The sequence below is a fragment of the Cetorhinus maximus genome, chromosome 7 (assembly GCF_964194155.1).
Source record: "Cetorhinus maximus chromosome 7, sCetMax3.hap1.1, whole genome shotgun sequence".
Taxonomy (NCBI): domain Eukaryota; kingdom Metazoa; phylum Chordata; class Chondrichthyes; order Lamniformes; family Cetorhinidae; genus Cetorhinus; species Cetorhinus maximus.
Genome location: NC_135885.1, coordinates 3,725,388 through 3,753,166, shown reverse-complemented (window position 1 = coordinate 3,753,166; position 27,779 = coordinate 3,725,388). Strand labels below are relative to the sequence as shown.

Here is a 27,779-nt window from a genome sequence, read left to right as displayed (position 1 = left end):
TGGATGTACTTTGAAAGTTTATTTAGTTTTAATCCAGACAGGATGAATTCAGCACATTTTTCTCAACACACCAGCCACACTCAATTCACACTTCCATCTGTTAAATGAATGTTGTATTGACATTCTCCTCTCCCCTGCCCCACCTATCCCATTTCTCCTGCGAACTGGCTGTTTGGGCAGGATGGTGGGATTCAGTTCCACCAGGTTCTGGTACCTCATCGAAGTGGCTGTTTAATGTACAAAGCGAATGCCAACAGGTTACGCAACCACAAAGTGCATTAGAGTCAATCCCAAACCCATCTTCACCCAACACAGTCACTGGATAGGAACCAGGAAACCTCCCAATGTATGATCCTCCCTGAAGCTTCAAGGGCAACTGCAGAAGTCGCATCTGCCATACCGACCGCAACCAGATAACACAGAACCATGCCATCAGCTCCCGCCACTACATCCATTGCTGGCTTCTGAGAAACCTAATGATCGTAATTTTTACTTTCTTTAAAAGGAGGGAGAGACAGGCAATTATAAATAACAAGGTGATTGCAGAAAGGGTTCACCAGGGGCTCAGCACAGGGTCCAATCTGATTTTATTCCCTTTTTTAAAAAAAAATCACATAGTTCCATCATGAAATCAATCGAGACACTGGTAGATTTCACTGTGACCCACTGTATTCCAGACTGGCAATATCTGCACTTTTTAAACTGAGCACAGGCAGAGAAAATAAACTTAAAAGGTCCAGAAAGAGAGGGTTTTTTTTGCCCGAAACGCAGACAGAACTGCTGTGTAGGCCAGTTAAAGTGTGATTGAGTTCCTCAGTTCCAGGGGGAGGGAGGGAGGGAGGGAGGGAGGGAGGATGATGACAAAGAAAGAAATAGCCCAAACAGATTAAGAAGTCTGAAAATTAAAAGCAAGGTTGAGAACATTAAGTGCGTCAGCTTTTGGTGAGAGTGATAGAGAGAATGAGAACAACCTTTAGGCGAGGACCTGTCACTTGAATCTGTTTACATGCAAACTGTTAAGCTGATTCAACAATTGCATTCGATACTGCAGTCACTTCCTGATGAAGAGGCCGAGTTAAATTGGACAGTGCTTAGACTGTACCTTGGCATAGGGAGTTTTTTTTTAAAAAATAGTCACTCCAGTGAGGAGGGGCTGAACTTGACACATCCTCCCAACCCTCACTGCCTGCTGTTACCAAGAGCTCATCAACCCTCACTGCCTGCTGTTACCAAGAGCTCATCAGTATCTGTTAAACAGTAACAGTGCAAACAAACAAAATCACATCCACACATCCCCAGGGAGAAGCTGTGCCACAAACAGTTTACAGCTTGGATCCCAAGTCAAATGCAGATTAAAATGCTGGGTTTTCAACCAGTCTGTAGAAACCAGAGGGAGAGAGGGGAAAAATTAAACAATAAAACAATTTGTACTGATAGTGATCAACCGTGCATTGTGAAAAGGGGAGCGGTGAGTAAATGGGGCAGAGACCCCACATAATCAGATATTGGTACAAATCAAATTCAGTGGCTCATTATAGAGACAGAAGTAAAAAACAGGATTCAGGGATGAGAAACAGCCAGTAATTTAATTCTCTATTCTCCCCCCACAAAGTCTCCTTCCACTTGGATTCTGATAAAGGATTGAAATAATTCAGGCAGGGGATGGACACAGTAAATTAAACAAAAACCCTTCCAAGAGCAATGGATAGAGAGAGAGAGAGAGAGAGACAAACAAAGCCTGGTTCCTGGATCACAGAAAAATTCTCCTCCAACTAAATTAAAAATTAATGTTAAAATAATTATTTTCAGATATTTTCTCAGGGAAATGAGAAGAAACCTCAAATCTCCAGGCTACCAGCCAGATGTGTTGTTGTTTGTTGGGGGGGAGGGGGGTAAACACACATCACCTTACCAGGATATTTTAAGCTATGAGTCCCTAAAGACAATTTCAGCTCATGTTATTCAACTGCACCTGTGGGGTTTAGATTCATAGCTAATTAGTGACTAAATGAGAACACGTGAATAGGAAAATGCACCTGGGGGTTCTCTCGCTCAGGTTTGTATCGAGTAGTGTGTCGATATCTATGCCAGTTACTGAGGACAAACAGTTGCAGGTGAGTGACTTGTTCCACCCTCAGAAAAATGCTCTCAGTTCAGCTTCCGATAGCCACCTCAATCCCTGCCGAACTGAGTTTGCAAAGTTCTGGGGTGAAGTTTTGGTGATGATAAATTAACAGAACACATTCACCGTGGAAACCGCTGCCTACTAACCAGTGCCATCTCCCTATAATTCCCTGCCCCTCCCAAGGTGTGTGCAGTGGTTGGGGGTAGGCAGGGGGCAAGGTGGGGGTGGGCGTGAGGAAGGAAGCTGAGTCACATTTCATCACGGGTGCATCCCAATATAGATTATTTACCCACGCCCAAACCAAAATAAACTATCAGACATAAAACCCTGGGCAGCATGGAGGCAATTTACACTAACAGACAACTGGTCTGTTCAAATATGCTCCCCAACGCTGAGTTTTCCCTTTAAGAAAACAAGGTGGTGGTGGGGGGTAATAGCAAACAGGTTAACTCAGAGCTAAGTCTCTGTCAGCATGGCAACAACCCACACCCCCACAATCCCATCACAGTACACTCACAGAACCAACTCTCACTCCAGAGTCAAATACTTTTAAAAAGAAAATCAACTCCAAACATATTCATGACCAACGTTTTTCTAGCCTTTCTCCAGAAACAGCCATTGTTAGAAATGAAATAAGATAGAACTTAAACACAGGATACGAGCCCATGGATCTCTCATGAGAGAAGGATGCATTGCAGGGAGCAACTGTAGGGTTAAATTCGATATTTAATATATGCAATATTTAATAAAAGGAATTCCCACTATCCCTCAGGGTGAATATTGTGCAGTTAGTCACTGAAAAGGGGAAAACATGTCGAATAACGAGACAGCTTAAAAGCATATGAAGTGTATTTCAGAGTCCCCCCCAGTTCATAAACCACCTAAAGCTTGTTCTCAAAAAAAAACCAAAAAACACGTTGCAATCTAGAAAAATCAAATCGGGTAAATATACAGCACAAGAAGCTTAATTAAAATAAAAGGCGTGATTTACGGGAGCAGACACCCGCTGGCATGGAGGTGTCTCTACGTCTGTCTGAGGATAGTTAGTCCCAATGTTAAAGTCTTCGCAGAATGGGATCTGACACAGGTGGAGGGGTCAGGGAATTGCAAACTGCACCACAAGTTCTTCCTTGGCATCCACTTTGATCTGGGAAAGAGCACTTGATGCGTAAGCAGCAATTTTAGTGACCTGAAACAGAAGAGGAAAGAGAAAGAAAACACTGTTCAAAATACAGGACACACCCACAAAGGCTTCCATCCAAATTTTTATTTTAAAAATATAAACAGGCTGTATACAGTGACGTAAACCCCAGACAGAATGGAGATGATTGGTCAATTCACTCCTCAATCATGCCTGGGTTACCCACACTGCTATAAGTGACTGGGACTAATTTTATTACATTCACGGCATTGGCCAGCTGGCACTCACCGTGCCAGGCCAGCCACCACTACTGCACTGTGCTGGAGAAATCACCTTGCTTTGGCTGGGAGATTTTGCTATCCTTTATAGGCAAACAGACTGCTTGCTGACTAAATTAAAATCACAATTCCCACCTCATCTCCAACTCGCTGGTTTACGCGGTGATGTCAACATTCACTTTTTTAAAAAAAATATATATAAAAAGGGCTCTCCCCCGCAAGACAGAAGTGACAGAACACTTGAAGGTCATTCTGCCGTGTTCATGAAGCCTAAATGGCAAGTGCCCCAAGCTGTCCAATTACAATGTCTCAGCTCATAAGACCATAAGACACAGGAGCAGAAATTACGCCATTCGGCCCATCGAGTCTGCTCCGCCATTCAATCACGGCTGATAAGTTTCTCAACCCCATTCTCCCCATAAACTTTGATCCCCTTACCAATCAAGAACCTATCTATCTCGGTCTTAAATACACTCAATGTTCTGGCCTCCACAGCCTTCTGTGGCAATGAATTCCATAGATTCACCGATCTCTGGCTAAAGAAGTTTCTCCTCATCTCTGTTCTAAAAGGTCTTCCCTTTACTCTGAGGCTGTGCCCTCGGGTCCTAGTCTCTCCTACTAATGGAAACATCTTCCCCACGTCCACTCTATCCAGGCCTTTCAGTATTCTGTAAGTTTCAATCAGACCCCCCCTCATCCTTCTAAACTCCATTGAGTATAGACTCAGAGTCCTCAAACGTTCCTCATATGTTAAGACTTTCATTCCTGGGATCATTCTCGTGAACCTCCTCTGGACCCTCTCCAGGGCCAGCACATCCTTCCTGAGATACAGGGCCCAAAATTGCTCACAATATTCTAAATGTAGTCTGACCAGAGCCTTATAAAGCCTCAGCAGCACATCCCTGCTTTTATATTCTAGTCCTCTCGAAATAAATGCCAACATTGCATTTGCCTTCCTAACTGCCGACTCAACCTGCAAGTTAACCTTAAGAGAATCCTGGACTAGGACTCCCAAGTCCCTTTACACTCCAGTTTTCTGAATTCTCTCCCCATTTAGAAAATAGTCTATGCCTCTCTTCTTCCTACCAAAATGCATGACCTCACACTTCCCCACATTGTATTCCATCTGCCACTTCTTTGCCCATTCTCCTAACCTGTCCAAATCCTTCTGCAGCCTCCCTGCCTCCTCAATACTACCTGTCCCTCCACCTATCTTTGTATCATCTGCAAACTTAGCCAGGATGCCCTTAGTTCCTTCATCTAGATCATTAATGTATAAAGTGAAAAGTTGTGGTCCCAACACTGACCCCTGCGGATCTCCACTAGTCACCGGCCGCCATCCTGAGAAGGACCCCCTTATCCCCACTCTCTGCCTCCTGCCAGACAGCCAATCTTCTATCCATGCTAGTACCTTGCCTCTAACACCATGGGCTCTTATCTTACTGAGCAGCCTCCCGTCAAAGGCCTTCTGGAAGTCCAAGTAGATAACATCCATTGGCTCTCCTTTGTCTAACCTACTCATTACCTCCTCAAAGAATTCTAACAGATTTGTCAGGCATGACCTCCCCTTGATGAAACCATGCTGACTTTGCCCTATTTTACCATGCACTTCCAAGTATTCTGAAATCTCATCCTTAATAATGGACTCTAAAATCTTACCAACGACCGAGGTCAGGCTAATCGGCCTGTAATTTCCTGTCTTTTGCCTCACTCCCTTCTTAAATAGGGGGGTTACATTAGCGATTTTCCAGTCCTCTGGGACCCTCCCTGACTCCAGTGATTCCTGAAAGATCGCCACTAACGCCTCCACTATCGCTTCAGCTATCTCCTTCAGAACTCTGGGGTGTAATCCATCTGGTCCAGGTGATTTATCCACCTTCAGACTTTTCAGTTTTCCTAGCACCTTCTCCTTGGTAATGGCCACCATACTCACCTCTGCCCCCCGACTCTGCTGAACTTTGGGGATGTCACTTGTGTCTTCCACTGTGAAGACTGACGCAAAGTACCTATTCAGTTCCTCCGCCATTTCTTTGTTCCCCACTACTACTTCTCCAGCGGCCCAATGTCCACTTTTGCCTCTCTCTTACCCTTTATATATCTAAAAAACTCTTGCAATCTTCTTTTACATTACTGGCTAGTTTACCCTCAAATTTAATCTTCTCCCTCCTTATTTCTTTTTTAGTTGTCCTCTGTTGGTCTTTCTAGGCTTCCCAATCCCCTGGTTTCCCACTGCTCTTCGCCACATTGTATGCCTTCTCTTTAGCTTTTATGCTGTCCCTGACTTCCCTTGTCAGCCATGGTTGCCTCGTCCTCCCTTTAGTATGCTTCTTCTTCCTAGGGATGAATTTTTGCTGTGTCTCCCAAATTACTCCCAGAAACTCCTGCCATTGCTGTTCCACTGTCTTTCCTGCTAGGCTCATCTCCCAGTCAATTCTGGCCAGCTCCTCCCTCATGCCTCTATAGTTGCCTTTATTCAACTGTAATATCGTTACATCTGATTCCAGCTTTTTCCTCTCAAATTGCAGGGTAAATTCTATCATATTATGGTCACTTCTTCCTAAGGGTTCCTTCACCTTAAGCTCCCTTATCAAATCTGCCTCATTACATATCACTAAATCTGGATTTGCCTGTTCCCTAGTGGGCTCCATCACAAGCTGCTCCAAAAAGCCATCTCGTAGACATTCCACAAATTCATTTTCTTGGGATCCACTACCAACCTGATTTTCCCAGTCTACCTGCATATTGAAATCCCCCATGATCACTGTAACCTTGCCTTTCTTGCACACCTTTTCCATCTCCTGCTGTATCTTGTGCCCCACATCCTGACAACTGTTCGGAGACCTGTACATAACTCCCATTACGGTTTTTTTACCTTTGCAGTTCCTCAACTCTACCCACACAGATTCTACATCATCTGACCCTACATCATTTCTGGCTATCGATTTGATTTCATTTCTTACTAACAAAGCAACCCCACCCCCTCTGCCAACCTGCCTATCTTTTCGATAGGATGTATATCCTTGGATATTTAGCTCCCAGTCCTGATCCCCTTGCAGCCATGTCTCCGTAATGCCCACTACATCATACCTGCCAATTTCAATCTGCGCCACAAGCTCATTTACCTTATTTCATATACTGCGTGCATTCAGATACACCTTCAGTCCTGTATTTCCCGTCCCCTTTCTCATTGTCGTCCGTTTATCTGATGTGCTTGAAGTTAGATTCCTAGCCCTTTCCAAACACTCTGTCCTATTTTGTGTTCTGAGACTTTAATAGCCTCTCCTGGGCTCTCCTTTCTTTTCAGTTTTTTCATAATTTTCCATGAAGTTGAATCCACCCCCCCACATGCTAACCTGCTGCTTTGTTTCCCATTAGTCATTCTTCTTGGAGTTTTACCCTCCCCCTCCACCCCGCCCCCCTTTCTAGTTTAAAGTCCTGTTGACCACCCTATTTACCCTTTTCGCTAGTACATTGGTCCCAGATCGGTTCAGGTGGAGACCATCCCAACGGCACAGATCCCTCCTGTTCCAATATTGATGCCAGTGCCCCACGAAATGGAACCCCTCTTTCCCGCACCGCTCCTTTAGCCACGTGTTTACTTCCCTTATTCTCGCGTCCCTATGCCAATTTGCACGTGGCTCGGGTAGTAATCCGGAGATTATAATATCATTCCAGCTCAAGGATCACGTGAGACACTCTGGCAGCCCAGAATAAGGTGTTATGTACCTTTTGGGGACACAGAGCACACTACAGTCCCCCACCACCTTAATCACACTGGTAGGAAGAGACACTGATGCTGCCCCAACAGAATTAATGAAAAAACCTACTCATAGTTAAATGCACGAACCTGAACCATACAGCAGAATGCCCCAGGTCACCTGGAGGGAAGGTCAGTGATTCTGGCGCTAGGCCAGTGTCAGAAGCACACCCACCACCATACCCGTTCCAGTGATCTCTCTCCCCCCCACCCCTCCACTGTTCACAACAACCTCTCACTCCTGCCTTCCATCCTCGGCTGCTCGCTCTCTGCCATCAGCCCCTCTTCACAACTTACTCCCAACTCCCTGGTGACCAGAACAGGGAGTGGGGGAAACAGAGAACGACCGACTGACCAACCAAAGAACCAGCCCTCAGCTGTTAAAGGGACAGAAAGGTCTTCACTTGGCCACTACACCATTCCTTCAAGGCAGAACAAGTCACCCCAGACCACAATCTCTTCATACCCCACCTAGTGGCCAGTAGGAGAGACAGTGGCTCCTTTGTAGACCTCAGCCACCAGTTTGTCCCACCATGGTTTCATGGGCAGGAATGAGTGTTAGCACATTAAGGTGACCAACTTACTCTTTATCCCCTCCACCCTGCAGCTGCTGCCAGTGAGGGGGCAGTACCACCTACCTGCTGAATGTCTGAAGGGGGCACAGGTTCACTGGCCAAAACTTGGTGTGGTTGGCTGGTCAACGTTGGCAGAGAAGTGACTCGCTTGCACTGCGTCGAACCGCTGATCATTGCTAACCTTGTGCTGACAAAAATAACCAAGGCAAAAAGTTAGAAGCCATCTCAGCACAGAACCATACAACAGCCATTCAGCCCATTGTGCCTGTGCTGGCTCTTTTAAAGAGCGATCCAATTCGTCCCACTCCCTCCCTGCTCTTTCCCCATAGCCCTGTAAATTATTCCCCATCATTAAGTATCAAATTCCTTTCAGAAAAGTTACTACTGAATCTGCTCCTGTCGCCTTTCAGGCAGCAAGTTCCAGATCATAACTTATTACAGGCAAAAATTCTCATCACCTCTGATTGCTTTGCCAATTACCAGTCATTAAGCACGTCACAGAAAATTAGTATTTTTGAATTCCAAGTACTGTGGGAGACAAAAGTGCCATCTTTCCAATGAGACATGGAAGACATACCCTCTAATGTGAACATAAAAAGGTCCTCCCATGCCGAGCAGCACTGGTATTCGCAAGATGTCTCAAGTAAAACATCTCTAAACATCTGTCTGTTTACATCAGGATCTTTGAAATAATCAGCTGTTCCTCACCTGTACTGCCGCGCTCGATCCATGTACTCGTGCTGCTCCATACTCTGTGAATCTGCGGCTGACACATCAATTATATTACTGAGGATGGAAGGGCAAACACGTTAGTGAGCTGCAGCAGAGGGTAGAGGGGTTTGTTTGTTCTTGCCCCGCGTGGGCTGTTCACAGTCACCTCCCCAAGTGGCGATAGCAGCTGGTGTCACAAGCTGGACAGATTCAGCCTGAACAGCAAAAACCACACACGCAGGAGACTACCAACTGATCCCACCCACACACTGCAGTCTCACAGGCACATTCACACCTTTCTGCTCCACCAACCGCCCCCTCTCCACATACATCCTTTTGAGAGACAACAGAGTGTAGTAAAGTAAAACTGGGCGCGTGCCCCTGAAACCCCAAAGGCAGCCAAGCTTGAAGAGTAAATACATCAGATTATACAGCACAGGCCATTCGACCCAACTCGTCCATGCTGCTGGAAATGCTCCACGCAAGCCGCCTTCTAGTCCAGTGAATCGCACCATCTGTGTGACCTTCTATTCCTTTCTCCCTCATTTGCCTAGTTTCCCTTTGTTCTGGGGCAAATGCCACTGGGTGTCCTGAAATGGTTCAAGTTAGGGAATCTTTATTACAAGCACGCAGGGGAATGCTTCAGTGAGTCGAAGCATCTCAAAAAGCAATTGCAATAGCATACATTTATACACAATACAGTTGCTGCTGGCCAGCTATGTTTTGACTGCAAGTTAGTGGGAAAGTACAGGATGCAAGGAAAACCAAATATAACTCAAAAACAGCTTGGGCTTATCAGATAGTGACTTCATCTCTAGCAAAATATCTAGGTAAACAGATGTTTAGGCCAGGGACATTGTGTGTTCAGGAAGCACAGATCTAACTCTCATTGGTATCTAACCCCGTGCTGTGCCTGTCCTGGGAGTGTTTGATGGGGACAGTGTAGAGGGAACTTTACTCTGTACCTAACCCCATGCTGTACCTGTCCTGGGAGTGTTTGATGGGACAGTGTAGGGGTAGCTTTACACTTTTCATTCATTCATGGGATGTGGGCGTCGTTGGCTAGGTGAGCATTTATTGCCCATCCCTAATTGCCCTTGTTCAGAGGGCATTTAAGAGTCAACCACATTGCTGTGGGTCTGCAGTCACAGTAGGCCAGACCAGGTAAGGACAGCAGGTTTCCTTCCCTAATAGACATTAGTGAACCAGGTGGGTTTTTACAACAATCGACAATAGTTTCATAACAAAAACAGAAACAGAAATACCTGGAAAAACTCAGCAGGTCTGGCAGCATCGGCGGAGAAGAGCACAGTTGATGTTTCGAGTCCTCATGACCCTTCAACAGAACTAAGTAAAAATAGGAAAGGGGTGAAATATAAGCTGGTTTAAGTGGGGGGGGCGGGAAGGGGGGGTTTGTTGGGACAAGCAGCCAGTGATAGGAGGAGATAACCAAAAGATGTCACAGACAAAAGAACAAAGAGGTGTTGAAGGTGGTGATATTATCTAAAGGAATGTGCTAATTAAGAGTAGAGAGCACGACAAGCAAGGTACAGATAGCTCTAGTGGGGGTGGGGTGAAACAATACTAAAAGGGCATAAAAGGTAGAGATAAACAATGGGTCGAAATACATTTAAAAATAATGGAAATAGGTGGGAAAAGAAAAATTTATATAAATTATTGGAAAAAACAAAAAGGAGGGGGAAGATACGGAAAGGGGGTGGGGATAGGGGAGAGAGTTCAAGATCTAAAATTGTTGAACTCAATATTCAGTCCGGAAGGCTATAAAGTGCCTAGTCGGAAGATGAGGTGCTGTTCCTCCAGTTTGCGTTGAGCTTCACTGGAACATTGCAGCAAGCCAAGGACAGACATGTGGGCATGGGAGCAGGGTGGAGTCTTGAAATGGCAAGCGACAGGGAGGTCTGGGTAATGCTTGCGGACATACCGCAATGTAGAGGAAACCACATTGGCAGCAACGAATGCACTAGACTAAGTTGAGGGAAGTGCAAGTGAAATGCTGCTTCACTTGAAAGGAGTGTTTGGGCCCTTGGACGGTGAGGAGAGAGGAAGTGAAGGGGCAGTGTTGCATCTTCTGCGTTTGCATGGAGAGGTGCCGTGAGAGGGGGTTGAGGTGTAGGGGGTGATGGAGGAGTGGACCAGGGTGTCACGGAGGGAATGATCCCTACGGAATGCCGCCTGGGGGGGGTGAAGGGAAGATGTGTTTGGTGGTGGCATCATGCTGGAGTTGGCGGAGGATGATTCTTTGAATGCGGAGGCTGATGGGGTGATAAGTGAGGACAAGGGGGACCCTATCATGTTTCTGGGAGGGAGGGAGAAGGCGCGAGGGCGTTAGCGCGGGAGATGGGCTGGACACGGTTGAGGGCCCTGTCAACTACCGTGGGTGGAAAACCTCGGTTAAGGAAGGAGGACAACATGTCAGAGGAACTGTTTTTAAAAGTAGCATCATCAGAACAGATGCAACGGAGGCGAAGAAACAGAGAGAATGGGATGGAGTCCTTACAGGAAGCGGGGTGTGAGGAGCTGTAGTCGAGGTAGCTGTGGGAGTCTGTAGGCTTGTAATGGATATTGGTGGACAGTCTATCACCAGAAATTGAGACAGAGAGGTCAAGGAAGGGAAGGGAAGTGTCAGAGATGGACCATGTGAAAATGATGGAGGGGTGGAGATTGGAAGCAAAATTAATAAATTTTTCCAGGTCCCGATGAGAGCATGAAGCAGCACCAAAGTAATCATCAATGTACCGGAGAAAGAGTTGTGGGAGGGGGCCGGAGTAGGACTGGAACAAGGAATGTTCCAGATACCCCATAAAGAGACAGGCATAGCTGGGGCCCATGCGGGTACCCATAGCCACACCTTTTATTTGGAGGAAGTGAGAGGAGTTAAAGGAGAAATTGTTCAGTGTGAGAACAAGTTCAGCCAGACGGAGGAGAGTAGCGGTGGATGGGGATTGTTCGGGCCTCTGTTCAAGGAAGAAGCTAAGGGCCCTCAGACCATCCTGGTGGGGGATGGAGGTGTAGAGGGATTGGACATCCATGGTGAAGAGGAATCGGTTGGGGCCAGGGAACTGGAAATTGTTGATGTGACGTAAGGTGTCAGAGGAATCACGGATGTAGGTGGGAAGGGACTGGACAAGGGGAGAGAGAAGGGAGTCAAGATAATGAGAAATGAGTTCCGTGGGGCAGGAACAGGCTGACACGATCGGTCTGCCAGGACAGTTCCGTTTGTGGATTTTGGGTAGGAGGTAGAAGTGGGCCATCCGAGGTTGGGCGACTATCAGGTTGGAAGCTGTGGGAGGAAGATCTCCAGAGGAGATGAGGTCACTGACAGTCCTGGAAACAATGGCTTGATGTTCCGTGGTGGGGTCAGGGTCCAGGGAGAGGTAGGAGGAAAGTCTGCGAGTTGACGCTCAGCCTCCGCGAGGTAGAGTTCAGTGTGCCAGACAACAACAGTACCACCCTTGTCAGCGGGTTTGATGACAATGTTGGGGTTGGACCTGAGAGAACGGAGTGCAGTAAATTCAGAGAGAGACAGGTTGGAATGGGTGAGAGGAGCAGAGAAATTGAGACGGCTAATGTCACGCCGACAGTTCTCAATGAAAAGATCAAGAGAAGGTAAGAATCCAGAGGGAGGGGTCCAGGTGGAGGGAGAATATTGGACGTGGGTAAAAGGATCCGTTGAACGGGGAGAGGACTCCTGCCCAAAGAAGTGAGCACGGAGACGAAGACGGCAGAAGAAGAGTTCAGCATTGTGCCGAGCCCAAAATTCATTGAGATGAGGGCGTAAGGGTATGAGGGCGAAAGGCATTCAGTAGGGATCGTTCCCTCCGGGACACCCTGGTCCACTCCTCCATCACCCCCTACTCCTCAACCCCCACCTATGGCACCTCCCCATGCCCCCGCAGAAGATGCAACACCTGCCCCTTCACTTCCTCTCTCCTCACCGTCCAAGGGCCCAAACACTCCTTTCAAGTGAAGCAGCATTTCACTTGCATTTCCCCTAACTTAGTCTACTGCATTCGTTGCTCCCAATGCGGTCTCCTCTACATTGGAGAGGCCAAAAGCAGACTGGGTGACCGCTTTGCAGAACACCTTCAGTCTGTCCGCAAGCATTACCCAGACCTCCCTGTCGCTTGCCATTTCAAGACTCCACCCTGCTCTCATGCCCACATGTCTGTCCTTGGCTTGCTGCATTGTTCCAGTGAAGCTCAACGCAAACTGGAGGAACAGCGCCTCATCTTCCGACTAGGCACCTTACAGCCTTCCGGACTGAAAATTGAGTTCAACAATTTTAGATCTTGAACTCTCTCCCCTATCCCCACCCCCTTTCCGTATCTTCCCCCTCCTTTTTGTTTTTTCCAATAATTTATATAGATTTTTCTTTTCCCACCTATTTCCATTATTTTTACATGTATTTCCACCCATTGTTTATCTATACCTTTTATGCCCTTTTAGTATTATTTCACCCCACCCCCCACTAGAGCTATCTGTACCTTGCTTGTCGTGCTCTCTACTCTTAATTAGCACATTCCTTTAGATAATATCACCACCTTCAACACCTCTTTGTTCTTTTGTCTGTGACATCTTTTGGTTATCTCCTCCTATCACGGGCTGCTTGTCCCAACAAACCCCCCCCTCCCCTTTAAACCAGCTGAAATTTCACCCCTTTCCTATTTTTACTTAGTTCTGTTGAAGGGTCATGAGGACTCGAAACGTCAACTGTGCTCTTCTCAGCCGATGCTGCCAGACCTGCTGAGTTTTTCCAGGTATTTCTGTTTTTGTTTTGGATTTCCAGCATCCACAGTTTTTTGTTTTTATAACAATAGTTTCATGGTCATCATTAGACTTTTAATTCCAGATTTTTACTGAATTCAAATTCCACCATCTGCCGTGGCAGGATTCAAACCCAGAGCATTACCCTGGGTCTCTGGATTACTAGTCCAGTAACAACATATCTGTATCTAACCCCGTGCTGTATCTGCCCTGAGAATGTTTGATGGGGACAGTGTAGAGGGAGCTTTACTGTGTATCTAACCCCGTGCTATACCTGCCCTGGGAGCGTTTGATGGGGACAGTGTAGAGGGAGCTTTACTCTGTATCTAACCCCGTGCTATACCTGCCCTGGGAGTGTTTGATGGGGACAGTGCAGAGGGAGCTTTACTCTGTATCTAACCCCGTGCTGTACCTGCCCTGGGAGCGTTTGATGGGGACAGTGTAGAGGGAGCTTTACTCTGTATCTAACCCCGTGCTATACCTGCCCTGGGAATGTTTGATGGGACAGTGTAGAGGGAGCTTTACTCTCTTTCTAACCCTGTACTATACCGGCCCTCAATGTGGATGTAAGAAGAGAGAGTTTTTGATATAATGTTCTCTGGTACTTAAACTTCTGCAAAGCAACGGTGTCTGATTTAAATAGTGAGGCATGGATGGATAGAACTTGTGATCTGTAGAACACAGTAATCACAGATTTTGTCCGTGAGATTAAATGGGACATTGCCATAGTCAGTGTAGAATCCCATCATCGGGGCTGCTGACCAATCCTCATTTCAAAGGGACACCAATGTTCATTTTTTGGAGAATAGCTTGTAGAACATGCCCTCAACATTGATGCAGTCCTGTAGTTGACTCACCCATGTGAATATAACACCTCTCCAACACCCAGTGATACCGTGAAGACAGATAATTGCTGCACACACTGAGTGGTTAAAGGAGCAATGCAGATACCACAGATTGAAATTCACTACTTAGTATGTGATAACTGCTGCCCTCCAAAACCCAACCCAGATGGAGCAGAGCACTTTGTTTTTTATTATTCGCTCATGGGATGTTGCTGGAATTGTGGTTTTGTCACTGGACATATTTTTCTGGGATGTGTGAATCGCTGGCTAGGCCAACATTCATTGCCCATCCCTAAATGCCCTCTGAACAAGGGCAAAGGACGAAAGACCAGGTAAAAATAACAGATTCCTTCCTTAAAGGATATTAGTGAACCAGATGGGTTTTTACAACAATTGGCAATGGTTTTATGGTCATCATCAGATTTTCATTGAATTCAAATTTCACCATCTGCCGTGGTGGGATTCGAACACCAGAGAATTGCTTTGGGTCTCTGGAATATTAGTCCAGTGACAATACCACTGTGCCAGTGCTTCCCCTAATACAGGGCACAGGCAGGTTGAGGGAGTGGAGGACAAAAGGGACTTTAAGATGGGGATTTCAAGGCTTAAACAGGGAAAGGGAGGTGACGTCCTGGTGAGGGGGTTGGATTGGTGGGGGAGAACACAGAACAGTGAATCCGACAGGGGTCTTGATTTTGGGAGAGTGTTAGATTAGGACCAATGAGGGGAAATGATGGAAGGACAATGGGACAGTCTGCCTCTGCGCACAGGGCCAAGATCCTACCACAGAAAATGGACAAATACAATCACCAAAATCCTGGAACAAAATGCAATGAAACCAGAGGATTGTTATAATTCGCTGCTCATTTACTGAGTAAAGGATGAATATGGTGCCAGTCTTTCCTTTACATTGGTTTATTCACAAAGCCCAGAGAGCACAGGTACAAACTCCCTTTTCCTCCCCCTGATACTTAAGAATAATGCCCTAACCTTTCCCCAGTTAGTAACAGCTGCTCTCACGCTTATATCCAGAGGAGACAGTTCATTGTGACAGGATTGTAACGTGAACAAGGTGAGCTTTTGAGCAGGAGAGAGGGGAGGGAGAGGGGGGTTTGGAGAGAGGGGAGGGAGGGAGGGAGGGGGGGCTTTGGAGAGAGGGGAGGGAGGGAGAGGGGGCTTTGGAGAGAGGGGAGGGAGGGAGAGGGGGCTTTGGAGAGAGGGGAGGGAGGGAGAGGGGGCTTTGGAGAGAGGGGAGGGAGGGAGAGGGGAGGGAGGGAGAGGGGGCTTTGGAGAGAGGGGAGGGAGGGAGAGGGGGCTTTGGAGAGAGGGGAGGGAGGGAGAGGGGGCTTTGGAGAGAGGGGAGGGAGGGAGAGGGGGCTTTGGAGAGAGGGGAGGGAGGGAGAGGGGGCTTTGGAGAGAGGGGAGGAGAGAAGATGAGAGATTAATTGGATAGCTTTTTCGAAAGGGCCAGCAAGGCAGCAATGGGACAAAAGGACTCTTTCTGTGCTGCAAGAATGTCTGACTAGTTACCAATAAAGTGAATTTCTACCCCTACCCTGCATAAACGCAACAGTCAAGTGGCTCACTCATTCACTACTTACAAAGAGACTTCTCAAAGAACCACATGCAGTTTTGTTTGTTGAAACAGGGAACTGTGAGCCAGAAATAGCAAAACAGTCATTAGCCCAACAGCTGTCTTTCACACAGACACACTGCTACCCAGGGTATTTAGTAACCACATACGAAAGGTGCAAAACGGAGTGAGAGTGTGACTTGCTCTCAGCTCCCCAAAGCCTTAGCCAAATGGACGTTCTGAGGTCAGTAAATGCAAACAGCTGTTCCACCAGGAGTGTGTGTTTGGGGGGGCTGGGTGTTGGAGAAGGCGTCACAGCTAAAAGGGTAGCTGCTTCACCCAATGCTGCCTCATTGATAGACTGGATCCAGCACAGTCAAGAACCACAGCCGATCTCCCTTCGCACCAAGAGGCACTGGGGACAAATGCAGCCATGGCTCCCAGTGAACTTGGCACAGGCTGGTGAGAGAACCTGTGACTGTGGCCTCAGAGCACACAGATCCACAAAGGTGGGAGGGGCCATCTGTTTGATCCCTCTTGGGGTCACCCTTCACAGAATCTCAGTGCAGAAGAGGCCCTTCTGCACCGACACGTGAGAAACACCTGACCTACCTACCTAATCCCATTTACCAGCACTTGGCCCAGAGCCTTCAATGTTCTGACGTGCCAAGTGCTCATCCAGGTACTTTTTAAAGGATGTAAGGCAACCCGCCTCCACCACCCTCCCAGGCAGTGCATTCCAGACCATCACCACCCTCTGGGTAAAAAAGTTTTTCCTCACATCCCCCCTAAACCTCCTGCCCCTCACCTTGAACTTATGCCCCCTTGTGACTGACCCTTCAACCAAGGGGAACAGCTGCTCCCTCTCCACCCTGTCCATGCTCCTCAATCTTGTACACCTCAATCAGGTCGCCCCTCAGTCTTCTCTGCTCCAACGAAAACAACCCAAGTCTATCCAACCTCTCTTCATAACTTAAATGTTTCATCCCAGGCAACATCCTGGTGAACCTCCTCTGCACCCACACTATTGCAATCACATCCTTCCTACTCTCTCGGGGTGGGGGAGGGATCACTCACGGCACTCGTCTGCTCTCTCTCAGGACAATACTCAACTGTGCTGTTTTGCTGAGGATAGTGTTGAGGAGAGCTTGTTCATCTGGGAAACGGGATGAAGGAATACTATGGTAAGTGGGGTCAGTGCCACCTGACGATTTGTTGGAAGAGTGGTTGACTGGGATGAGCAGCGGCTTTCCTTCCTCTCGATCCTGGAGGGGGAAGAAGGAAAAATGCAACATGTGAGTATGGGGATTTCACACTCAACATCTCTCACGCTCGTTCACAACACTTTCCATCATAATGACAAAAAATAAGTCAACACCACAACCTCAGGTTCCACAATCCTCTAACGTTCTCTCTTAGCTAAACAGGGGGGAGAGAGATGGTGGCATAGTGGGGAAATGTCACTGGGCTAGTAATCCAGTGGTCCAGGTGAATGCTCTGGAGACACGGGTTCAAATCCCGTGGAATTTAAATTCAATTAATAAACGCAGTTAATTTAAAAAATCTTGAATTGAAAGCTAGTCTCAGTAATGGTGACCATGAAACTCTCAATTGTTGTAAAAACCCATCTGGTACCTCACTGAAGTGGCTGTTTAATGTACAAAGCGACTGCCAACAGGTTACGCAACCACAAAATGCATCAGAGTTAATCTCAAACCCATCTTCACCCCACACAGTCACTGGATAGGAATCAGGGAATGACTGCACTCTGAAATGGCCGAGCAAGCCACTCAGTTCAAAGGCAATTAGGGATGGGCAACAAATGCTGGCCTAGACAGCGACGTCCACATCCCAAGAAAGGATAAAAAAAAACTCATTGACTAATGCTTTCCAACAACCCCCCATCTCACCCACACAATCATTCTTCTTGCGGCTAAAAGGGTTAAATTACAAGGCCTGAGTTTTGAAGATTAAGGGGTGATCCGATAGACATGTTTAGGATTGAAGAATTTGATTGGGTCGATAGAGAGAAACTGTTTCCTCTAGGGGGATGGGGTGGGGAAAAAGTCCGGAACCTTAAAATGAGGGCCGTTCAGGCGTGATGTCAGGAAACACTTCTTCACACAAAGAGGAGTGGAAATCTGGAACCCGCCGCCCCAGCACAAAAAGCTGTTGAGGCCAAGGGTCACTTGGAACTTGGAAACTGTGTGTCTGCCCTCCAAAAGCACAATGTGGGAAAATGTGAGATTGTCCATTTTGGCAGGACAAATAATATATAAAAAAAGAGGCATATTATCTAAATGGTGAGAGATTGCAGAGCTCTGAGATGCAGATGGATCTGGGTATCCTAGTGCATGAATCACAAAAGGCTAGTATGCAGGTACAGCAAGTAATCTGGAAAGCTAACAGAACGTTATAATTTATTGCGAGGGGAATTGAATACAAGAGAAGGGAGGTTATGCTTCAGTTATACAGAGCGCTGGTGAGACCACATTTGGAGTATTGTGTATAGTATTGGTCTCCTTATTCAAGGAAAGGTGTAGACATTGGAAGCAGTTCAGAGTAGGTTTACTAGACTAATACCAGGAATTGGTGGGTTGTCTTATGAGGAAAGATTGGACAGGTTAGGTTTGTATCCACTGGAGTTTAGAAGAGTAAGAGGTGGCTTGATGAAACATATATGATCCTGAGGGGTCTTGACAGGGTTGATGCAGAAAGGATGTTTTCTCTAGAACTTGGGGTCACTGTTTAAAAATAAGGGGTCGCCCATTTAAAACGGAGATGAGGAATTTTTTTTTCTCTCAAAGGGTTGAGAAACTTTGGAACTCTCTTCCTCAAGGCAGTGGAAGCAGGGTCTTTGAATATTTTTAAGGCAGAGCTAGATAGATTCTTGATTAACAAGGAGGTGAAAGGTTATCAGGGTCAGCAGGAACGTGAAGCTGAGGTTAAAATCAGATCAGTCATGATCTTATTGAATGAGGAAAGCAGGCTCGAAGAGCCAAGTGGCCCACTCCTGCCCTTAATTTGTACGTTCATATGAAAGATGGCACCTTCAACAGTGCAGCCCTCTGTCAACGATGGCTCCAGAGCACTGACCTAGGTTATGGGACTCGAGACCTGCCATGGGTCTTGAAACCCCAACCTTCGGACTCAGGAAGTGAGACTCCTGCTCATTGCATGACATCTGGCTCAATGAGTCAATACAATCCCACTCAAAGGAGCCCCTGGTTTAACAAACAACGCTCTAGGGATCCAATAACTGGGTTGATGGCATAGGCATCATAGCGTAGTGGTATTGTCACTGGACTAGTAATCCAGAGACCCAGGGTAATTCTCTGGGGACCCGGGTTCGAATCCCAAATTCAATTAAAAAAATCTGGAATTAAAAGTTTAATGATGACCATGAAACCATTGCCGATTGTTGCAAAAAGAACCAATGGAAATCTGCCTTCCTTACCTGGTCAGGCCTACATGTGACTCCAGACCCACAGTAATGTGCCCTAGGGGGCAACTAGGGATGGGTAATAAATACCAGCCTGGCCAGCGATACCCACATCCCATGAACAAATAAAAAAGAAAAGCAAGCCAGAGACTGAGGGGAACTTGTGGTCAGGCACTAGAAACACAAATCTGAGAAACATCGTCTGCCCTCTCTTTTATTTATTCATTGGGGAAATTGCTGGTAAGCTCTGCTCCCCAATTGTCCTCAAGGAGGGGGTGGCAAGTCGCTTTCTTGATCACAACGGAGTGACTTGCTTAAATAAAAACAGAAAGTGCAGGTTCTGACGAGGCATCATCGATCTGAAACAGACCTCTATTTCTCTCCCCACAGATGCTGCCAGACCTGCTGAGTTTTTCCAGCACTTTGTTTCATTCTGGATTTCCAGCATCTGCAGTATTTTCTTTTGTACGAGTGACTTGCTTGGCCATTTCAGAGGGCAGTTAAGAGTCAAACGCATTTCTGAGGGTCTGGAGTCGCAAGTAGACCTGGCCAGGTAAGGATGGCAGTGAACCAATGGGTCTTTTACAAAGAATCCAGTTGTTTCACGGTCACCATTACGGCTACGAACTTTTTATTCCAGATTTATTAATTGAATTTAATCTTCACCAGCTGCTACGTTAGGATTTGAATTCGCGCCTCTAAATCATTAGCCCCGGCCACTGGGTTATTAGTCCTGTTCCATAACCACCATACTACCATCCCCTTAGAACAGGTAAGAATTGAAGATGTCAGAACAGATAAAACATGAGTTTAACAGCAGAGAGAGAGAGAGCGATTGAGGGAAACACTGAGCAACACTGGAAACAAACCGAGTGCAAATTAGTTTCCAGTTTGGGGGAAAATGTTAATCAAATCATCTAAAAACCATTAATAACTCATTCTTCCTCATTCAATGTGATAATCATTGCTCTTCTGCATTTACACCAGTCGTTTCAAGCCCCAAACATACCTCCCAACAACGGCTTCCTGCTCCAAATCGGGATCGATGGACACTGTCTCCTGCTCTAACTCAGTATCCCAGAATTCCAAAAACTGCTGCACTCATTTCCATTCCCCCCCACCCCCCACCCGCCACTTCAAACCTGAGCTTGGAGTTGCCTGATCTTCAAAACCTGAAGCTTTGCTCATGTTCACTTTCAAGCCAGGCTGTCTAAAGAAAGTTCAGAAGGGAAGTGAAAAAGGAAATGAAACAGCGAGAACATGAATCTGGCAGCTAACAAAGGGAATCTAAAAGTCTTCCATAGGCAGAGAAACAGCAAAAAGTTAGTAAGAGGAGGGGTGGGGCTGCTTGGGGAGCAAAAGGCAGACCTAAGCATGGTGGTGGAGGACACGGCTGGGGTACTTTGCATCTGTCTTTACCAAGGAAAAAAATGTTGTCAAAGTCATTGTGAAAGAGAAGACAGTTTAGATACTGGATGGGCTAAAAATTGATTCAGAGGTAGCATTAGAAAGGCTGGCTGTGCTTCAAGTTAAGTCACCAGGACTGGATGCCTCCAAGGCTATGGAGGGAAGTAAGGGTGGAAATTGCAGAGACACTGGCCATGACCGCCCCATCCTCCTTAGGAACAGGGGTGGTGTTAGAGGGCTGGAGAATTGCAAATGTTACAGAATTACTCAGAAGGGAAAAGGGGTAAACCCAGCAACTAAAGACCAGTTAGTTTAACCTCGGTGTGGGGGAGGGGGGGTGGGAAAGCTTTTAACAACGATAATCCAGGATAAAATTAACAGTCACTTAGACAAGTGTGGATTAATTAAGGAGAACCAGCATGGATTCGTTAAAGGCATATTGTGTTTGGCTCTGATGAAAGGTCATCGATCTGAAACGTTAACTGTGTTTCTTTTAACAGAAGCTGCCATACCTGCTGCATATTTCCTGCACTTTGTTTTTATTTTGTGTCTAATAAACTTGGTTGAGTGTTTTTGATGAGGTTACAGGAAGGGTTGACGTCTATATGGGTTGCCAAAAGGCCTTTGATAAAGTGCCACATCATAGGCTTGGTGGCAAAGTTGAAGCTGATGGAATAAAAGGGGTAGTGGGAGCATGGATACAAAGTTGGTTGAGTGACAGGAAACAGAATGATGGTGAATGGTTGTTTTTTGGGACTGGATAAAGATTTATAGTGGAGTTCCCCAGGGTCAGTGTTGGACCACTGTTTTTCTTGACATACATTAATCACCTAGACTTGGGTGTGTTGGGCACAATTTCAAATATTGCAGATGATACAAAACTTGGAAATATTGTGAATTGGGAAGATAGTGAGAGACTTCAAGAGGACATAGACAGGCTGGTGGATAGGCCAGACAAGTGGCTGAAGAAATTTAATGCACAAAAGCGTGAAGTGATATATTGTCTCTTCTGCGTTCTTTCTCCAAAATGTAAAATAAAGGGTTCACTTCTAAAGGGGGTGCAGGGTCAAAGGGAATTGGGGGTATACGTGTACAGAGTGTTGAAGGTGGCAGGACAGGTTGGGAAAGTGGTTAAAAGGCATAGGAGACCCAGGGTTTTACAAATAGAGGCATAAAGTACAACAGCAATGAAATTATGATAAACTTTTATAAATCACCGGGTCAACCTCAACTGCAGTATTGTGTCCAATTCCGAGCGCCGGGCTTCAGGAAGGACATGAAGGCATTGGAAAGGATGCAGCAATGGCGACATGAGGAAAAACTTTTTCACGCAGTGAGTGTGTTAGAGTGACATGGAGGCAGGTTCAATCATGCCTTTCAAAAGGGAATTGGATAAGTACCCTGTAGCACTGCTCTTCTGCTGAAGGTACTCTGTCAGTTGTGACTCAGTGGGCAGTGCCCTTGCTTGTCAGGAGGTCCCACCTTCAGGTCTCACTCCAGATACTCGGGCAATCTAGGATGACGCTCCAAGCGCAGTAGCAGAGGGAGTGCTGCATTGTCTAAGGTACCATCTTTCAAATAAGACGTTAAACCAAGACTCCACCTGTCATCACAGATAGATGTAAAGGATCCCATGGCACTCTGGGTCCTCCACAATATTTATCCCTCAACTAAACACCACAGATAGATTATCTGGTCACGATTACATTGCTGTTTGTGGGATCTTGCTGTGTACAAACTGGTTGCCATGTTCCTTATATTACAACTGTGACCACACTTCAAAGTGCTTCATTGACGCTACAGAAACCCAATTTTTTTTTCCCCCAAGATTCCTCCTGATTAATTTTACCAAAACAAGTAACTTCACTGCAAAACCATGGTTTGGAAACAATGAGGTAGTAAGTTAAGAATTGGGGGTTCATATTGTTCTGAAGGAGTAACATATGCTGAGATCAGCTTCTGTACACATTGGCTCTCTGAAGATACACAATGAATTTATATACTCAGCATTCACCCCCAGTTTATTAAGGTTACTCGTCTGCATTTAACTTGCATTATTTACCCATCAGATACCAGTTAAAGACCAGTAAGCACAAGAAAATGATTGAGGACTCAGGCCATTTTTCCTGAATAACTCCATTGTCCCCAAACTGCAGCACCAATGGTGACAAACAAAGAGTTTCTCACCTATTGCTTGCTTCTGGTATTTTCTCTGGAAAGAGAAGGCTGAGGGGTGAGAGAGAGAGAGAGAGAGAGGAGCTTTATTATGGAAAGCTTTTCGTCTTGCACTCATCAGGACACTCGCAAGAATACCAATATAAGGGGAAAACAATCTATACTGTATGTGAACAGAGTGCTCATTGCCTGGAAAGTGGCATTGCCATGGAGAATGCACCAGTGATGGTGACTGACAGTTAACTGCCAAGCACTGTTTGAAATTTAAACCAGGCAGCTTGACCCTGATTGGTCAAGGCGTTGCCCTGAGGACTGAGTCAGCGAATGGCTGTCACTTATTTTGTTTAGCTGAAATGGGAACAATGTGTACACATGTTCTTTCTGTCTGCAAAGAACAGGGCCCTGTGTATTAATATATGTAGCTTCCAGTACACACAAATACGTCACATTGTGAGCCCAACTGACAATCTTAAATTGGTTGTCAGCGTAATTCTTAGCACATTGAGGATTATTTAGCAAATGTTGTCCAATCATGGAATCACATCTAACATTGGACACTGTGTTTTGAGCTTTGCAAGCACGGGCTGGTTGGGTATGGTCTGTACCTTGCCTGTTGCGGCCAGCAGTTGGGACATGCTGTTCGGTACAATCCGCCAGTTTTTGGGAGGTATGGCCTACGTACATAGAGTCACACTGGCACTGAAATTCATATCACATCACTCATTTGTGAGATATGCAGAACGTCTTTTTGATGGCAACATCTAGTTAGTGGTGAATATCACTCATGTTGCTACTGCACAGTAGCAGTGTGAAACATCTGTTGCTCAAAGTTTTGAGATACCTTACCCTTCTAGGGTAATCTGAGGTAGGTTGGGCATTTTTCAAGACTGAACGTGATGGCCTTAGGCCTATTCATGAGTTTGCGTGATATACAGCGCAAAATGATCTGATCAGAGTAGGCATTATCCCGCAGGAGGCCTTTGATGCCCCTATTTCAGCATCAAGCTTGCATGGTGAGCAAATGGCTCAGGCCCTATTTACAAGGCTACCGATGAGACCAATCTTATAGTGTGTGGAACTGTAAGAATCCCAACATGTATATTGATCAGTGAAGGTCGGCTTGTGGTAGACCGTGGTACACACATTGCACCTGTTTCAGCTGAATAAAATAAGTGACAGCCATTTGCTGACTCATTCCTCTGGGCAATGCCTTGACCAATCAGGGTCAAGCTGCCTGGTTTAAATTTCAGACAATACTTGGCAGTTCTGTCAGTCACCATCAGTGATTCATTCTCCATGGCAATGCCACTTGCAAACCAATCAGCACTCTCTTCACATACAGTATGAATTGTTGTTTTCCCTTATATTGGTATTCTTGCGAGTGTCCTGATGAGTTTTAGACAAAAAACTTTGACATGTCTCTTTCTTTTCAGCAATACTTAAGTTCTGAACTACCAAATGACTAATTATTATGGAAAGGTTTGATAAGGGTGGATGTGGCTTGTGCAGGAGACCAGAGCTAGAGGCCCATCAATATAAGATAGTAATAAGTCCAACCAGGAATTCAGGAGAAACTTCTTTACCCAGAGAATGGGGAGAATGTGGAACTCACTATATGCAGCTTAGGTAAATAGTAAAGACACATTCGGAGGGGGGTGGGGTAGTGAGATAAACACGAGGGAGAAAGGAACAGAAAGATACTCTGACAGGGCAACGGAAAGCTCATGTAGAGTGTAAACACTGACAGGGACCTGAGGACTGATTGGGCTGTAACCTGTATGTAATTCATTGAAATGTCAATCCCCATGTTTTCAAATTGCTAATGTGAACTGTTGTCTCCTTATCCCACTCCTCCAATTTAAACTAATGTTCTGAGTTAACTTTGTCTACGTCCTTAACAATCTTACACACCTCGACATTAAAGTTACAACAAGGAACAAGTCATTCAATCTCACCAAGGGAGGGAGGAGGGAGATGATTTCCTCATTGTTGGATATCAAGATCAAATTGAAACCAGAAGGTTGACACAGACAAGAGGTCCTTTCAAAGCCAACCAAGAGAAGCAATGGAACAGAATCAAGAGCATCAGGCTTCGCACACTGTTGTTAAAAATCCAAATGGCCTAATACAGGCAGGTTTGTTCAGATGCTCACACTGTATGAAGCCATATAAATGGATTTAAACTTTACCCGTATACCTGACGAAGAGTGAAACTGCTGTACAATCACAAGTTACAGACCATTCACTCCATCCACCACTGACACACAGCAGCAGAGTGTACCATCTACAAGATTCACTGTGGCAACTTGCCAAAGCTTCTGCGGCAGCACCTTCCAAACCCGTGACCCCTAGAAAGACAAGGGCAGCAGACACATGGCAACACAACCACCTGGAAGTTCCCCTCCAAGCCACTCACCATCTCGACTGGGAAATATATTGCCATTCCTTCACTGTCACTGGGTCAAAATCCTGGAATACCTACACCACATGGACTGCAGCGGTTCAAGGAGGCAGCTCACCACCACCTCCTCAAGGGCAATTAGGGATGGGCAGTAAATGCTGGCCTGGCCAGTGACACCCACATCCCAGGATGTTTCTCAAGAGACACACACATCACTGAGACACAGCTGACAACTTGCATTTATATAGCACAAAATCTGACCCAAACCACACGAAGAGATATTAGGGGAGGGTACACGTGAATTTTAGTGAGAGCACTAAAGAGATTAAGGCCGACTGCTAATGGATAAACTAATAAAATTGGGGAGTCTAAGGAGGCCAGAGTCAGAGAAGCGGGATCTTCAACAGGAGAAGCCAATTTTAAGCTCTTCTAAATCCCTACAACAGAATTTTCTACTATTAAAAAAACATTCCTGCAAGAATCACATATCCTCCCTCACTGAGAATAAGTGAATAAATCCACACTCACAGCAGGAGCAATGCCACAGGAGACAAATTAACAAATTAATTAATTGCAGGGATTGGTCGGCCAGCCTCACCCTCAGCCCCCATTCAGGGGAGGGGGTGTCGGTCAGGCAGCCTCACCCTCAGCCCCCATTCAGGGGAGGGGGTGTCGGTCAGGCAGCCTCACCCTCAGCCCCCATTCAGGGGGGGGTCGGTCAGGCAGCCTCACCCTCAGCCCCCATTCAGGGGAGGGGGTGTCGGTCAGGCAGCCTCACCCTCAGCCCCCATTCAGGGGAGGGGGTGTCGGTCAGGCAGCCTCACCCTCAGCCCCCATTCAGGGGAGGGGGTGTCGGTCAGGCAGCCTCGCCCTCAGCCCCCATTCCGGGGGGGGGGGGGGTTCGGTCAGGCAGCCTCACCCTCAGCCCCCATTCAGGGGGGGGTCGGTCAGGCAGCCTCACCCTCAGCCCCCTAAAGCCACCCGCCCCTCACCATCTCCCCACCTCCCCCACCAGGTGTCACCCGGCCCCGCCCCCTCCCACCAGGTCAAGTGTCACTCTGGCCCCACGGACCCCTTCAGCCCTTCACGGAGTAAATTTAATTCCAGTTTATATCTGAAGGGGTTTTTTAAGCATTTTATTTGCAAAAAAAAACCGAGCTGGGGATTCGGGTTCATTAACAACCAACATTAAACTAATGGGAGTGGGAGTCACTGCCTCGGCCCCGGACCCTATCTCCGGGGGCCCCCCCCCCCTCACCTGCTCACTGGTGTCACCTTCGCTGCTATAACAACAGCCCATTGTCGGTCCCGGGAGGAGCGCAGGCCGCGGCCTCCGATATTTACAACATCACCTGACAGGGCCTAGCAACCGCTGCCTCACTTCCGGCACGAACCGTCAATCAACCAGGGAACCGCCCACATTCTGATGTCATTTCTACCCTGGTCTGTCAATCGTCGAGGGAGGCCACCCCGCGTCATGACGTCAATTCCGTGACAGCACGTCAATCTGTTGAGGGCGGAGGGTGGTGGCGGCCCACACTCTGACCGACGGTCCGTCCTCAGGCCCGCACTGCGCCTGCGCCAAAACCCCCCCCCATCCAACACCCCCCCCCAATCCAACACCCCCCCCCAACCCCTCCCCCTCCCCCCTCCTACCCCTCCCCCACCCCACCTTAGCGGATCTTCGGCTCACATGATGCAGACCCGGAAACCAGCCTCTAATTGTCACGTGATGAAAACTAGGGCGGGTCAGAGGTCAGGGAATCACATAAATAGTTAAATAGAGGATTTCTGGCTCTTCTTTCGCCAAAACCTTTGACAGGCTTGAAACTTCTCACTTTGGAAAAACTCACATAAAGTTCTTAGAATCATTACAGCGGTGAAGAAGGTCATTCAGCCCATCATGTCTGCACCGCCTGGTCTAATCCCACTGGCCCTGGAGGTTATGGGAGTTCAGGGGCATTCAGACACCTGGTTACAGAATCGCACAACTGTTACGGTGCAGAAGGAGACCATTTGGCCCATCATGTCTGCACCGGATTTCCGAACGTCCCTTCTCCCCGTAACCCTGCACGTTCTTCCTTTCCAGGTCACAGCCCAATTCCCTTTTGAAAGCCTCGAGTGAACCCGCCCTCCAACGCACTCTCAGGCAGCGCATTCCAGACTCTAAGAAGAACACATACACAGAATTACCTGGAAAAACTCAGCAGGTCTGGCAGCATCAGTGGAGAAGAAAAGAGTCGACGTTTCGAGTCCACATGACCCTTCAACAGAACTGAGTATAGTTAGGAGAGGGGTGAAATATAAGCTGGTTTAAGGTGGGGGGCGGGGGGAGAGAAGTTGAGGGTGGGGTGGTTGTAGGGACAAGCAAACAGTGATAGGAGCAGATAATCAAAAGATGTCACAGACAAAAGGATCAAAGAGGTGTTGAAGGTGGTGATATTATCTCAGAAAAGTGCTAATTAAGAATGGATGGCAGGACACTCAAGGTACAGCTCTAGTGGGGGTGGGGTGGAAAGACTGACAAGGTATTAGTTGTAGATTTAAAAATAATGGAAATAGGT

General features: G+C 46.8%; 1 protein-coding gene across 1 annotated transcript; it reads right to left on the bottom strand.

Annotated features, from left to right (window-relative positions):
• On the bottom strand, positions 1 to 26,700 carry lamtor1 (late endosomal/lysosomal adaptor, MAPK and MTOR activator 1). Its single transcript, XM_078545016.1, has 6 exons — positions 26,474 to 26,700; positions 16,904 to 17,055; positions 8,585 to 8,662; positions 7,940 to 8,063; positions 1,221 to 3,314; positions 1 to 1,186 (listed from the first exon to the last, which is right to left on the bottom strand). Exons 1-5 carry the CDS (start codon positions 26,513 to 26,515, stop codon positions 3,222 to 3,224), a joined length of 489 nt encoding a protein of 162 aa, XP_078401142.1. The 5' UTR covers positions 26,516 to 26,700; the 3' UTR covers positions 1 to 1,186; positions 1,221 to 3,221.
• Between the last annotated feature and the right edge of the window lie 1,079 nt (positions 26,701 to 27,779).

What these genes read in the sequence shown, in the direction of transcription:
- lamtor1 (XM_078545016.1), bottom strand. Translation starts at nt 26,515, where the DNA reads ATGGGCTGTTGTTATAGCAGCGAAGGTGACACCAGTGAGCAG. An exon ending in ATCCTCAGCAAAACAGCACA is followed by an intron (nt 8,663 to 16,903) that starts GTTGAGTATTGT and finishes TTCCATCCTCAG; the next exon opens with TAATATAATTGATGTGTCAG. An exon ending in CCCCTTCAGACATTCAGCAG is followed by an intron (nt 3,315 to 7,939) that starts GTAGGTGGTACT and finishes CTTCTGTTTCAG; the next exon opens with GTCACTAAAATTGCTGCTTA.